This window comes from Pomacea canaliculata, linkage group LG3 (assembly GCF_003073045.1).
Source record: "Pomacea canaliculata isolate SZHN2017 linkage group LG3, ASM307304v1, whole genome shotgun sequence".
In the NCBI taxonomy this organism is placed as follows: domain Eukaryota; kingdom Metazoa; phylum Mollusca; class Gastropoda; order Architaenioglossa; family Ampullariidae; genus Pomacea; species Pomacea canaliculata.
Genome location: NC_037592.1, coordinates 7,100,421 through 7,114,640, shown reverse-complemented (window position 1 = coordinate 7,114,640; position 14,220 = coordinate 7,100,421). Strand labels below are relative to the sequence as shown.

At 39.8% G+C, this 14,220-nt stretch overlaps 2 protein-coding genes across 3 annotated transcripts; both read left to right on the top strand.

The window, feature by feature from the left end:
* Positions 1-725: 725 nt before the first annotated feature.
* Positions 726-7,796, top strand: LOC112560379. Of its 2 annotated transcripts, XM_025232206.1 has the most exons (6): positions 726-959; positions 2,545-2,766; positions 3,491-3,610; positions 5,109-5,376; positions 6,878-7,060; positions 7,655-7,796. In XM_025232206.1, the coding sequence occupies exons 2-6, from the start codon at positions 2,623-2,625 to the stop codon at positions 7,768-7,770; spliced, it is 831 nt and encodes a 276-aa protein (XP_025087991.1). In that variant the 5' UTR covers positions 726-959; positions 2,545-2,622; the 3' UTR covers positions 7,771-7,796. The 2 variants fall into 2 exon arrangements, with proteins under 2 accessions (XP_025087991.1, XP_025087990.1); XM_025232205.1 differs by lacking the exon at positions 726-959 and having other exon boundaries at positions 2,329-2,766.
* Positions 7,797-8,511: 715 nt separating this feature from the next.
* LOC112560380 lies at positions 8,512-12,461 on the top strand. The gene is made up of 5 exons (XM_025232207.1): positions 8,512-8,746; positions 9,365-9,484; positions 9,906-10,002; positions 10,991-11,152; positions 11,374-12,461. Exons 1-5 carry the CDS (start codon positions 8,591-8,593, stop codon positions 11,388-11,390), a joined length of 552 nt encoding a protein of 183 aa, XP_025087992.1. The 5' UTR covers positions 8,512-8,590; the 3' UTR covers positions 11,391-12,461.
* The last annotated feature ends 1,759 nt before the right edge of the window (positions 12,462-14,220 follow it).

The following is a 14,220-nucleotide window of genomic DNA, read 5'->3' as shown; positions in this document are numbered from 1 at the left end:
ACATCCGGGCTTCTGATAAGGTATAATATGATATGATGGTGTTTTGACATGGATGCGGTAGCAAACAGTATTTGAATTTCGTCATTTTCCTGCGGAAATCGGGACTGATCGTAAAGTGGGGAACTTTAATTAAAATGTATCTTAAGACCATGTTTCGCTTCTAATTTAACACACAGTGTATTTCCAGGTTAGTTTAATGAACAAGGAATTAATTTTCATTGAAAAGTCAAACTTTTTACTCTTGCGAGTTATAAGCCATTTCTTGGTGGCAGGTCACAAATAGTATTTAGTTTTTTGTTTTTTGTTTTTTTTTGGTTTTTTTTGTATTTTTGTTTTTTGTTTTTTGTTTTTTTTTTTTTTGTTTTTTTTTTTTGTTTTTGTTTTTTGTTGTTTTTTTGTACAGAACACGACTTAACTCAATAAAAATTTTTACTTTAACAGTCTCTTGGGTCGTTTCATAGCAAAGGCACGTTTTTGTTTCTTATCTCTTTCCACTGTCTACTTCCCACTTCCTCAGACCGCGGCAGTTCCCTATCACTGTTTCACACAGATAATCGGTAGAACAGTCTCTAGTTAAGCTTGATAACAATTATCACGATTTACAACGCCTTAATTTCCGTCCGTATAAACAAGTCAAGAGATGTTTGTCACCGACCGGAAACTTTCACAAAAGCAGCCAGGAACATTTTTACAAATGAGTTTAATTAAGGGTTTATTACAGTGCACAAAAAAATGGCGTTCTTTTCACATCTCAGTATTTTGCTAAACGTTTAATAAAGATTCTACTTCCCAAACTCCTTCTCCGCGACACACCTACAAACATATTCACCTTGGATTAAAGGTCTCAGCTTCTCCCACTGGATGTAACTATGACAACGTGTATCCAAGTACCATTGACATCAGGGACTTTGATTAACTTTCTGTGCACAGTGATACCCATCAAGAGGCATTTTCTTGAGGTGAGACAATTCTTTCGACAATTCTTAACTGAAGTATGGTCTCAGGGGTAAATGAGACGTATTTTCACTTTCAGTTTTAGAATTATTTTTAGAATCATCATCGTTATCGTTGTCATTATCATCAGTTCTCATTGGTCCTCACTGGTCGCGGATTTCTGAGAGTCTTTCCACCTTCATCTTTTTGTCGTTTTATTCTTCTAAAAAATATTATCTTGCGACAAACTGAACCCTCATAGTTTAAATAAAAACATTTCCCTGTGTCTGACCTTTAACTTTTTATGTGTAGAACAGTGTGTTTTTCCAATCCTTAAACACACTTCGCAAGTACACAGTAATAAGTATTTTTTATTTATTGCCTGCCCAGGTTAAGGTTATTTAACTACATGTCCTGTTGCTGTTTATGTCTGTATTTTGAAACGGAAACGGGTCAAAGAACACTTTTTATAACCGGACACGTTTGAATGGACTGAGAAGGAGATTGAATTCGTTGTCTTATTATTGTATGTTTCGATAAAAGCTTATGTGGTGTGATTTTAGTAAAGCGAAGAGTAGTCTGTACGGACACTTACATCTTTCAAAGGGATTGTGTGTGTGTGTGTGATTTAGCGATGGTGAAGATTTCCTGGGCAGGTCAAAGAGCAGGCTGTAGAATATATGTCGAGAATTAAAAAAGGAAGAATATGGTAATAGCCGTCTGACAGCGCTCGGTATAAAAGGAGACATTGGAGGGACTCAAACGGCGATGAAAAGCTGATCGCGCTTACAGCAGCCATGACGACACTCGAACTCTCCACAAGCACAAGGTGACACCATTCACCTTAATGTTCGAGCTTCACTTGTGAAAAAAATTGAGACTGTGAAGTGACCCGTTACAGTAATTTAATCTTTTAAACACCAGTGACGATTACAAAAGATTCATTAGCTTACTGGACCGATGGGAAAGTGATTCTCTAGCGAATCTTCATTAGGGAGATGACAGTGAGCAAGAACATTCTTTATATTTAAACAAACTATTCAGGTATGAAAGTTTCGCTTTACGGCCTTAAGGGGATTCAATCGCTGAGGAAGAAAGAAACACTTCCACCTTATCTCTCGTCATCGTTTGCTACCTTAAGCATTAAAACCACTTCAACTGTAAGAAATTTTATTGCTAGAGAAAAACAGCATAGCGCTTTTCAGCCTTTTTCATGTCAGAATATTACCATAGGTATTTTGATTACCGTATGAATCCTGGACTGAAACAATGTTTAAAAATAAAACACGCACACGCATGCGCACTTACACTCAAATAGGATGCGCCCAAAGCCTCATCCCATGCACGCACCCTCCTTCAACATCCACACACTTATCCATAAAAATACGCACGCGCAAAAGATGGACGAAAGCCAAACTCGTCGAAAAGATTAACGAATTCGAGAAGGCTTTTGGCTCTCTGCCATCAACACGTGATCAGTCAACAGAGGCCACGTCAGGATATCAGTAACATGACTCAGTCCTATTTTGAATTAATGCATGTGTGCTTGTGGACATTTCGAAACCCCCTTTCCTTCGGAGACAGACAGAGAACATGCTTTCTTTGAAACAGGACTTTCAGTTCTGATGCGTCCTACTTGTTGCTGGCAACACGTGGTGGCAGTACAGACGCACTCGCGCAACATCTGTCATGGTTCGCTTCATCTTCTTCACCTTCTTCTTATCGGTGACTGCCTCGACTACCAGGCCTCTGAAACATCCGACAATGTGCTGTCTAGCCAAGACAACTTCCATGACTTTCATAAACTTTCAAACACTGGACTCGAGCAATATAGTGAGTACCTAAGGAGTATAATGCACGAAAATGGGACAATACACTTATACATTGGTTCACAATTTTTATTTAGAAACATCTTATTTATTTTAGTTATTTATTTATCGCAAAAAATTGCATAGTATTGTTAGTGGGTTTTTTCTCCAACCATTAACTTTCGAAATATTTTTCAAGAAAATGTATGTCCCTTTAATTTATTCTTCGTGCGTTGCTTGGAATTCTTCTACCCTGCACGGAGTAGCACGGAGTGATTTTCGTTCTTATCTTATATTTACAATTTTGAATTATCGAGTTATTTCTGGGTCTCTGGATAGATCTGAAGTAGTTTTTCCGCCGTTTTGATAACAATTTTTTCTGGACGTAAAACAAAGAGATGCGCATGTGAAGTACAACTGATCAGGAGTGCACACGTGATGAAGACTGACCCCATAACCCGCGAATTATTATAAAAGTCTGTCAACATGTAGACAAAGCAACAATAACATGATGGCAAAGCATCTTGCGTGATAAAATTTATTTCTTACATAATATGCTGGACAAATGTTTCATTCTTAAGGCAATAGTCCCATTACATGCACCAAACCTTTAATGTATGTATTATATAGTGAGAAAAGGGAGACAGAAGTGAAAGAAAGATTGGAGAGTGGGGAAGAGGTAGAAAGTCAGAATGAGTGACAATGAAAATGATTTACACACATCAGCTTAGAAATGCTTCACTTTTCAGGAGCAAGTTCATGTGTTCCTGGACTTCACTCGAGGCTTACAAGTAAACAAATTTTTCTCCCTTGTCCCATCAAAAGGCCTCACAATTTTCAGTACGTCAGTGTTAATGGACTTTGAAAAGGTGAGTACTTATTGTAACACCCTGGTTAGTCGTTACCACCTATATTTAGCTACCCGGATAGTTGTTATCAATATAAATTAACTGCTTTCATATACTTCTACATTTCAACATTTTAACTTGTTTCACTGGCGGTGATGTTACAGTACCTAGTCAGGTAGAGAGATGGGAGGTTCTGGGCGCATCAATGCGACGGAACAAGAGGATTTGTATAAGCTATTGCCTTTTGATAACGGTATAAAACTCCCTATGGGGGTAATAATCTCCCACTTGTGAAGCCTTGGCTCTTAGTCCTAACATTTCTCGTGTAAGAAATGCAAAACAACTGCCGGAACTCGCCCACGATGACAGTAGGAAGCATCTTTCACTGGTGCGCTCAGTGCAGCATTAGGCAAGGAGGTGATGCAACAATAGGACGACCCCCCACACCCCCACCTACTGACAGTCACGTGCTCTGTCTTCCTGTTCACTGTAGCTTTTCTTGTGTGCTTCCCTTGCTCAGAGGCGTAAGCTTTATTCTCAACATTCACTGTCTGAATGCGAGTAAATGACGTCAAATTTATTGTGTAAATGCGAGTAAATGACGTCATGTTCATTGCCTGAATGCAAGTAAATGACGTCAAATTTATTGTGTAAATGCGAGTAAATGACGTCATGTTCATTGCCTGAATGCAAGTAAATGACGTCAAGTTTATTGTGTGAATGCGAGTAAATGACGCTCACGTTCATTGTGTGTATGCGAGTAAATGACGTCAAATTCATTGTCTGAACACGATTGTGACGTGAGTGAGAATGTTGATGGAAGAAGAAATTACTGTGGGGGATAGGGAACGGGTGAAAGAATAAACCACCTTCTCGATCCTTTGTAAACGTTTATAAAATGTTTAAATGCTATCAGGGCGCTTCCTGTGTTTCTTCACGAGAAAGCTCTATGGGATTGCATTTTTCTTGAGCGACTGCCCCACCCCTGTGTCACCATAAACAAGTGAGGGAATAAATCAATCGATTATTGTAAAAGAAATCACCACTACATTATTTCACCATCCCTCCTTCTTTTGCTCCCATTGACTACTGTTACTAATTCCTCCTCTTTTACCCTCTCGTCTTTTGGACGCAACGGTTGGCGTCTGTCACTAATACATAAAGTTTGGCTGCCCCGGATTCAGCTTCTCGTTTTAGGCACGCTGTTCTTTCTCTGTATGCGGGAGGGGCTGCTTTGCCTTGAAATAGCTGCTGGCTCGGGGTAAAACACTAATTACCCCCCCCTCTCTCTCTCACACACACACACGTCTTTTCTTCTTGGCATTGCTTCGTAATTCAAACACTGAGCTTACTGAACTCTGACCCCACTTCCACTCCCCTCTCATTATACAAACTTTCGTCCACACATAAGTCTCCCGTAATTAAAGGGGTGTGAGAAGTTTCAGGTTCTCATTATGAGAAATAAAAGACTGCTGTGACAGGAAAAGGTCATTATCCAGTGTCCATCACTTTGCAACAGGGCTGGAGCTATGAATTTCAAGAAACAGCAGAAGGGTGGTCTCAGTGCTATAAGCGACCCCTTCCTGTTAAGGCACCTCTTCAATGTGTACCCGGCTTCGCCTCACCTGTGCTCGGCAATCAGGACGATGTACCCGGGCAGCTGGGAACAGAACCGTGGGACGTGTGGCGAGCAGACCAAGATGAACCTGGGGTCACTCTGACCTACGGCTTTGCACGTGACTCCTGCCGGCCAGCCTTCATACGACAGAGGGGTCAGCTTCACAACAGTAAGATGGATACTTCTGTAGCTGAATGTGTTTATTTTACTTTTATCAGAACAGACGCTGAAGTTCTAGGAGTCTCATTTTCATTCTCATTCACCAGCAAACACAGATTGATTGAGTCGGGGCTAGGGGAGATCAGAAAAAAAAATGTATTTATACTGCTAGAGAAACTGCGTCAGTACACTTATGATGTAACTATGTTGCTACGAGCAAAAGAAAGGCGATGGTGATTGGCTGGTAAAAATAAACTACAGCGAATGCGAGTTGTGCTGACGTGGAGTTTGACGTCATGTACACCAGTATGGCTCGTGCTACAGTTACATCATACATGCCTGCGATCAATGCCCGCCGTGGCAAAAATTAATAATTTTAAAAGACAGACTGGGCCTGGACACACTAACGCATAACTGTCATATTTACACAGTATATCGCCGGTGTCCAGTGAGCTCACTACAACTGTCTTCGTGTGGGGTATGCAGTGGGGTGGGGTGGGGTGTGACAAAGGGGAGGAGGTAACGGAATTTCCAGTAAGCTGTCTAGGGTTGAACATGATCTGCGTTATGTGACGACTCAAATCGTTGAAGGTCATGTCATAATATTATGGTAGATACGATCTCCACCTACCGTCCACGTGCTAAACAAATTTATCCATGACGCAATTGCACACCTGAACGAACTGTGTGCTTGCGGGCGTGCTTGCTGTCAAAGTGTGTGTGTGCGTGCTTTTAGTGTTTTGAGTGAGTCTGTTAGCGCGCGTGATATTGCGACTGTGAAAATAAAGAGCCATGATGTGTACAATGAGTGGTCTAGTAATTGTTGTGTTGTTCTCGTTCACCTTTTTTTTTATGTCAAACTCGGGGCGAACTTTGGAGATAAGACTGGCGGCCATTTGTAAATATTTACAAACCTGCACAGCTTGGTGTCGAGGGGGTCTCAGGTGGGTTGGAGGGACCTCCAGTCCCTGAGGGGGAATTCCTTTGAGGCATGGAGACCGGCGTTGCACCTGCCTGTTAGATCTTCACAGGCCGAGCATCATTTCTGTCGATTCTATCTCCAAGTGTCATGGTGGCTGTGGTTGTCTGGTGTTGGGGTTAATTAGACTTCCCTTGTGTGGCCCAACACTTCTCTCTTCACTGGTTTCTTCAGGGTTATCTGCCCTCATCTCATGGCCTGTACTAGTGTGTGTTTTATTTAATTCTGTAACTAGTCACGGTACACTAGACAGCAAAACAGGGAATGTAACTCGTCAATCGTGACTTGACACAATAGACAAGATTCAGATACAGAGTTATGCCTCTTACAAACATTTAAATCATTGACACCCAGACTGAGTCTAATGGAAAGTTTTAATTGATAAATAACCTTTCGCTTGGACTGTGATCTTAAAAAATAACGATATACTAGACATTTTTATGTGCCCAGTACTATCTAAAATAGAAAGAAAGTGTGAAAGAGAGCAAAGGATGCATTAACCAGTTATTGTCGTCTCGCTTTGTTACTCAAGCGACCCTCGACATGGAAGTGCTGGTGACAAACTACAAAGAAAGTGTGGAAGACATGGCAGTATTCGACCACCCCAACAGCTGCCATCTCACCCACAAATCTCTTCCATATCCTTGGAAGACTTCCACAAAATCGTCATTGACTGCGAATGAGAATGTCACAATCGCCTCTTGGTACATAGAAGGTACAGTCACTTCGGTCACACAACCATCAGTAACCCACCAGTAAACTTTAAATATTGTCCCTTAACATTCAAGATATCTTAAATATTTTTTTCTTCAAAAACAATGTGCACTGTTGTAATGCGGAAAATAATCTTTTTGTCTATTAAATGTATATTGGTGGAAAGAGAAATAATTGGAGATAATAATGGAGAACTGCCAGCAAATATACTTCTTATGATCATGTCAATCACAGAGGTATGCATTTTATATTTTTAAAATGTTCCCCAATGAATCGATGCAGCCTGTCCTATCCTTACGTTCCCTTCATTCATGTACATATAACTCTTCATACATTTATTGTAAGGTAAAATAACCTCCAGGGCCCGATGTTTGTCATTGTTTATTGTTGTTTCTTTATTTTCACCATACGCAGTTGAATACAGATGACATGGACCTGAAACTGTTTACGACAAACACCAGTAATTCGTCGAATCTAATACAATACCGGAATAGACAGAAACTCAAAATCATGTTATCCAGGTTCAAGGTAAATAAGTTCATGTGCAGGTTTTAGGTAAGTTTGTTTACAAGATTTGTTTTCTTTCAATCCACAGACAAATATCGCAAAGAAAGGTATTACGCACCACCGCTTCTAGGAACTGGCGCAAGAGAAAGTAGCGCTGCACTTCTGTGGACATCTTTCGTTTTCGTTTTCAAATTGTTCGTGTGAAAATAAATACCAGATACTTAAAATCATCTGAGACTTACTCAGGAATTTGTTTGCATGTGTTAACTGAAAAAATAACGTGAGTCATAGCAGTGTGACTGGTATGATGTCTATAGTCAAAGATATCATACTAAGGATGTTTTCTTCAAGCAAACAGATCTTTTGCATAAAAATGTTTTGATTATACCTGGGAAGTTTGTCGAAAATTAGGAATTGTCAGAGATATTAACAGTTATTTGAGATAGTTGTAAACAATAACATTCTACAAGACCAAATGTAAAGCGTGATAACACAGTTACATATGATGGTCTTTTATACTTTAAGGTTTAGGCGTCTATTTTCATTCTTCTCTCTCTCTCTGGTCTAAGGAGTATGCTTTTAGCGCTGAAGAACAATAACGAAAACATGGACAGCATACGAGGGACAGGAAAACAAACGAACAACACACGAACTAAGAAAGAATACCCATACCCTCTTTCTCTCCTCCTCTCTCTCTCTCAAACACATCCCTTGTGATAGCATTTCATATGTGCGCTGAGAAGAACTTCAGAAAATGTTTCTGGAGAATTTTTCCGCTCAATTCTTCGGCCCCTTCTCACCTTATTTTTGCAACCACTTCTTCCACCCCACCCCATTGTCCAGCACTCACTTTATTTCAAACGTGTCGACCGCTCATCACGTGTTCTTAAAAGGGAGCTGACGTGAATAATGAGTAGACAGTGACGTCATCGCCGGTATAAAACGTTGTGCCCACCCTGTCCACGCACCACTTTGGAGAATTTCGTGAAGACTCGGCGTAGCAGGACATTTTGTTTACGACGAAATGAGCCAGGCTGTTCCCTTCTGTATTCTGCTCTGTCTACTGGTCGGTCTTTCAAAGGCCTCTCAGAAGGAAGCCCCTGTTCCCCGAAAATGCTGCACGCCTCCGTTGTTTCAGATAACCAATACTGATCTCCGATCTTATGGAGCCGAAGAGCTGGTAAGTTTTAGAACACACTTTTATATCATATTTACAGTTTTTTGAGAAATAATTATTTCTCTCGATCACCAAAACAAAGGATTCCTAACTTTTTTTCTGTACTCATTGTTTAATGGAGGGTGAGCAATCTTCTTTCTCCCATGCTATTTGAATATTTAAATTATCAAATTAAAAATCAATCTGCTATATTTGGTAAAGCCGTTGTTTCCTTTCTGTTTAACACTTGTGCTCTACCAGCCTACCAGGCAATGACTACACACTGAGGCCCACCCGTGGTTGTCATGGCGCGGCCGATCAAATAACGTTCAACACGTTCCGCTCCTCTGGCTTAATGTTACATATAAACAACTCGTCGTGTGCAAAATTGCGTATCGAAATCAAATTAAAATACTTTTTAAAAGCATTTACTTAGACCCTGAGAATTAAGTATGTCATACCTGATGAAAACCTGTATTACAAATTTAGTATTGTGTAGAGCCCGACATAAAAAAGTGATAATAAAGTATTTATCACAGGATTCGGGGTAATATTGTGCTGGATGTGTGTATGCGTATGTGTGTTTTGCCTCTGTGTGTGTGTGTGTCGGGGGTGGGGGTATGTGCGTGCTTGTGTGTTCAGGTACAGGTTCAGACCTTTATAGACTACGAGCGAGAGATCCAGGTAAACAAGATCTTCCGACAAAACAAAAAAACAAGGGTGAGAACATTTAAGTCCAGGGTTGTGATGGATTTTGCCCAAAGTAAGTACACGTTTTTTCTTTAAACTTTAATCTTTGATGATACGAGTGAATGGCTATTTTATTACAAATGACTGTAAGTTTATGCTTATTTCATTATCTGTCACTCTTTAAACAAACAAACAAACAAACAAGAAGAACGCCCGAGCCATTTTTGTACTTTATTTTCTCCATCGACTGACACAAGGTGACTTAAATTCCCTAAACAGCTTTTTTTTAAAAAAAAAAAAATCGCTCAAATAATACTGACTCACTCAGGTATGAAGGTACAATAGGTACTTGAGACATATTTTTCTTACTGATTACATCTTAGTTCTTTTTCCTTTAATTCAAAGCTCTCATTAAAAATAAAGAGCCTAAATAACACCCATTGGTTCACTATGAAAAACCACTTATTTATCTTTATTGCTCTTTGTTTATCAGGGATGGATATATGAATTTCCAAACGAGCGTTCCCTATACACTCCTGTCTGCTACAAAGTATTCCTGGCAGTACTAATGCCTTTACAGTGTGTTCCAGGTAAACGATGACATTGTATACCCGAAATTATTCACATAGACTGTTGACAGCTTAATATTAGTTTCTCTAGCAGAACAATAATAACTGCAAGAGTTATGTGTGACAGAAGAGTGATGTCCCTTCGCTAACTGGCTCGAGGGTGACTCCTCTCGCTCACTTTTTATATTTGTCCGTTGATTTGCTTGAAGTTTCGTGTCTAATGTTCATCACTTCATCTGTTATAGTATTTGCTACGGTTCTGGATGGATTTCTGTGTTCTGCGCCACTTTTCATCTTTTCCTGTGTCATTTTATTTCTACTGTCATCTTGCGCTATAACTTGTTACTATCTTTGCGTATCGGCAGTGTCGACTTAAACTTTGCCTTCCTCCAGCTGCTTCACAATGTCCAGCTGCTACAGCATGTTTGTGTCAATACAGACCAGTCTGCAATGGTTGACATCATGTCTCTTCAAGAAGCTCGATGAAATATTCCGCTCAGACTAGTCTGACTGATGCTGATGCTGAAAAAGACCGACATGTTTTTTTAGGTCTTTGACCTGACTGCTGTACTTATGTCTTTCTTAAAATTAATAGCTGGTAAAGTTTATGAATTCATGATTGACAATAGGCTAAGAGACAAAGGTTATGTCAGACAAATCAGTAACAAACCATTGTGCTTGTTCCAAATCTCAACTGTCTGATTCTCCACAAGCAAGTCAGTTTTACATCACCTTCCCACCACTGGCAGAAAACAAGATGACAGTCACTCTCAACATCAATGTCATATTCATCAGAAGTGGTCATCATGCAGTGTGACAGTGTTGCCTGTGCCTCCATTCTTATGTTTGTAATTTTATTTTTAGCAAAGCGCTTTGAGCCCACCTTAAATTCTGGGAATAGGGCTATACAAATGGACATATTGTTATTATTGGTGAAACAAAATGATATAGTAAACTTGTTTGGATTGCTCTTTTAATATGTTTGAATTTCCTCGTCGAAATGTCACAGACTGGGCGACTTACGTCGGCTCCGACTACATAGGACCAGAGAGAACACTGATCGACATCTGGTCGGTTGACGACGATGACAGTAATGTCAAGCTGACCTATGCCTTCTCTCGCGATCAGTGCGTGCCAGTGTTCCAGCTGCAGAAGGGCATACAAGAAGGAAGTAAGATTCTGCTGCTGAAACTGAAACAATGCTATTGAGGTTTTTTTATTTTAAAGTATTTTCTTCATCTTCCTCCTAAGCATACTTCTGTGGGTGTCTGGTTGAGCGACTGGAATACTTGTCAGTAGACTGAATGATGGGTTCAGATGTCGTCTCTAGCACGTTGTTACCGCTTGTCTTACGGTTGACAGTTTAACTTTTCTCTTTTTTCAATGTCACAGTTGTTCGTCGATTCTGAAGTCATACAGACAAACTTCAGTGCCACCATAGAGGACATGACAGTCTTTGACTTCCCCAACAACTGCGTGCCATCTGCTAAAATTGTCGAATTGGGGTAGCCCTAGGGAGCTGTCTCCGATCCTTAATGGAACCGAAGAGATGATCCATGAATGGACTAATCCTGAAAATATATCATTTGTATATAAAAAAAAGTTGTGTAAAGATTGCGAGAAAGAACAGTTTTCAGAAGATTATGACAAAAACATTAATTTCGGACCCGTAAGCTTTTCTAATCAGGAGTCCACTCCACATACGCCACTTTTCTCGCCTTTTTTAGCCTTTGAAATTCATATTTGCAGAAACAGTTTTATGTATACAAAAATAGGAATTAGAATGCCACTTTAAATGTTGTAATGAACTTAGCTTTTATACTGATCATATAGCTGCCATGAATGCCATCTATAGGCACACTTTTCTTTTTCTCGTTAAATGACTTTTAGTTATTTACAGTCCCGCTACTTGTACATGCTCTATTGCCTGTATTTTGTTGTTGATTTAGGCTTTGCTGTGGCAACTACTCTGTAGTTCCTATCGTTTGTAGGACAAAAATAATGTATTTTGAATTGTGCGGCAGATTATTTTTGATTAGACAAGGGATCAAAGTTGCTTCTAAATTTAAAATGTTTTTCTATTTTAAAGGTGCTTCGGAAACTTAATTAAACAATATTGCTAGAGCAGTCTCTCCAGGTCACATGACTCCTGGTATGGTCGAAAGCAACGTCAGCAACATCATAGTCCTGACTACGACTTGAGGTTTGGTAACCATAAGCCAACCCCGTAGTCAAGCGTTCATCGTTATTTGTGGTAGCACTAACAACCATACATGAAGGTTGGCTGACTGAGGTTTTGCATTTTGTCTGGAGTGAAGGCAAGGACATTGGGGTAGGAACTGTGTAAAAAGGAAGGGGAAAGGAGTAGGGTACACATTTAATTTTTTGTGTTTTAATCGTTTGCATGTAGTTGCGTGTTGTGTTCGCCATTTCTTTGTTTTGTATTTTCTAAAAAAAAATAAAACATTTTTTAGTTTGTATTCTCTTTCTGTGTTTATATCATTTTTGATGCTTGATTTGGAGTTTGTCCCTTCGGTTCGAGTGACAGGTTGGTGAACGTTGTGTTCGTTTACAACAGTCACACCATGACATCAAAAAACATGTTTGAGACTAATTGAAAGTTTAAAAAGAAAGTTTATTTCAGATTTCTCGTTTAAAGGATATGAATTAATATTAAACTTCAAAAATTGATGGTTAATTGAAAGTGAACGATGTTTTTTTTTAACTAAAAGCTTAGTTGTTAGTAGCTCATTTGCAATTTTAACACCAATTACTATACAAAGAAGTTTTGTTTTTACATAAACGATTAACTGGTAGAGTTTTGTGGGCCACATATTTTTCAATGGAACAGCAAGCGACGGAAATGAAATAACTTATAATTCAGTGAGTCATCTTCGGTTTTGAGGCTATATTAAAGTAGTCCTGTTGTTTATCATGTGAGTCACGTGGCAAACGCTCACAGCTGCATACTGCACATTTCACAATTGTCTTCTGTAGTCCCACGGTCTGACAATTCTGTGTTTTACAGTTTCAAACAACTCACACAGCCTTACATCTTCAATAATTACTCAGCACTGTGATCTCAAACCTCATTCTTACAACCCCTAACACTTTTCAACTTTAAGTTTCAGCTGCTTTTCGCGTTGTCCACAAACACTTCTGTTTGAATGTTAATTTTTTTAAGCTCTGCTACAACCACTCCTCATCACGGCACTTACGCGCCGGTGAGCTGCATCTCACTGACTTCCGACAGACGTGGATTCGCAAGGGTGATTTTTGCCAGTCGCCTCAATGACCAAGGACCCACGGGTCCGCAAAACTGTTGACCTAAGGGTTGTCTGGTGGCGGGTGGGGGAAGGAGTGTGGATGGAGGTCAAACCATCAACACCCTGCCTCTTTGTAGGGCTGATAGTTATCAAAGTTTTCAGTCGCTGCTTGGTCAGAGGGAGTAGGTCGGCTAGTAGCACCTACGAGGTGTCGTAATTCCTGCTTGGCGATGATGTAAGTACAGATCTCCTCCCCACATCCACCTGACGGCAGGTGGGCTTACGGCCTCCCTGCTGGTCATTCACACCACCAACAGCTCTAAGATTTCGTAACCGCCGCGGGCGACAGGTTACGTGATGGGGGAGAGTCAGGTGACTGACATGAGGTCCCACTACGAATAGAGTTCTTTGTTGTCACAGTCTGTTGAACAGACTTAAAGTAGTCGGTATGGTGTGCTTACTGAACCGAACAATTAAGTAATCGTAGATACCAACAAAGGCAGCTTTGGAGGTGTGAATGATCGTGTGTGTGTGTGTGAGAGAGAGAGGTGGGGGAGAGAATTTACTATTAACTAAACAATGTATACATAGATATATGCACACCTGTAAAAATATTAAATAGATTGTCTTAGTGTCCATATTTCGTCTTACTGCTCAAAGACTGAAAGACAACTTTGAACAAAAATGGTCAGACAAAATACAGACGAGTGATAGGTGCTCATCCTACAGACAGTTAAAAAGGAATTTGAACCAGAAAGATATCTTTCAGTATTAACCATAAAAAAGTTCAGAAATACTCTAATACGATTTAGAGTAGGAATTAGCGAAATAAACATTAATAACAGATATTATAACACCTTTATCAAAAGCTGCCTTTTTTGCCAAGACAAAACGAAATATGAAGAACATTTTCTGCTAAAGTGCCAAACCTATGTTGATATCAGGGACAGAGGTAATCCTCGTGGTATGTAGG

Bases quoted from the DNA above. Each gene is read 5' to 3' on its own strand.
- LOC112560380 (XM_025232207.1), top strand. From the start codon at position 8,591: ATGAGCCAGGCTGTTCCCTTCTGTATTCTGCTCTGTCTACTGGTCGGT. The intron at 9,485-9,905 runs AGTAAGTACACG...TTTGTTTATCAG, and splicing joins TTGTGATGGATTTTGCCCAA to GGATGGATATATGAATTTCC. The intron at 10,003-10,990 runs GTAAACGATGAC...GAAATGTCACAG, and splicing joins GCCTTTACAGTGTGTTCCAG to ACTGGGCGACTTACGTCGGC.
- LOC112560379 (XM_025232206.1), top strand. From the start codon at position 2,623: ATGGTTCGCTTCATCTTCTTCACCTTCTTCTTATCGGTGACTGCCTCG. The intron at 2,767-3,490 runs GTGAGTACCTAA...TTCACTTTTCAG, and splicing joins CACTGGACTCGAGCAATATA to GAGCAAGTTCATGTGTTCCT. The intron at 3,611-5,108 runs GTGAGTACTTAT...ACTTTGCAACAG, and splicing joins TGTTAATGGACTTTGAAAAG to GGCTGGAGCTATGAATTTCA.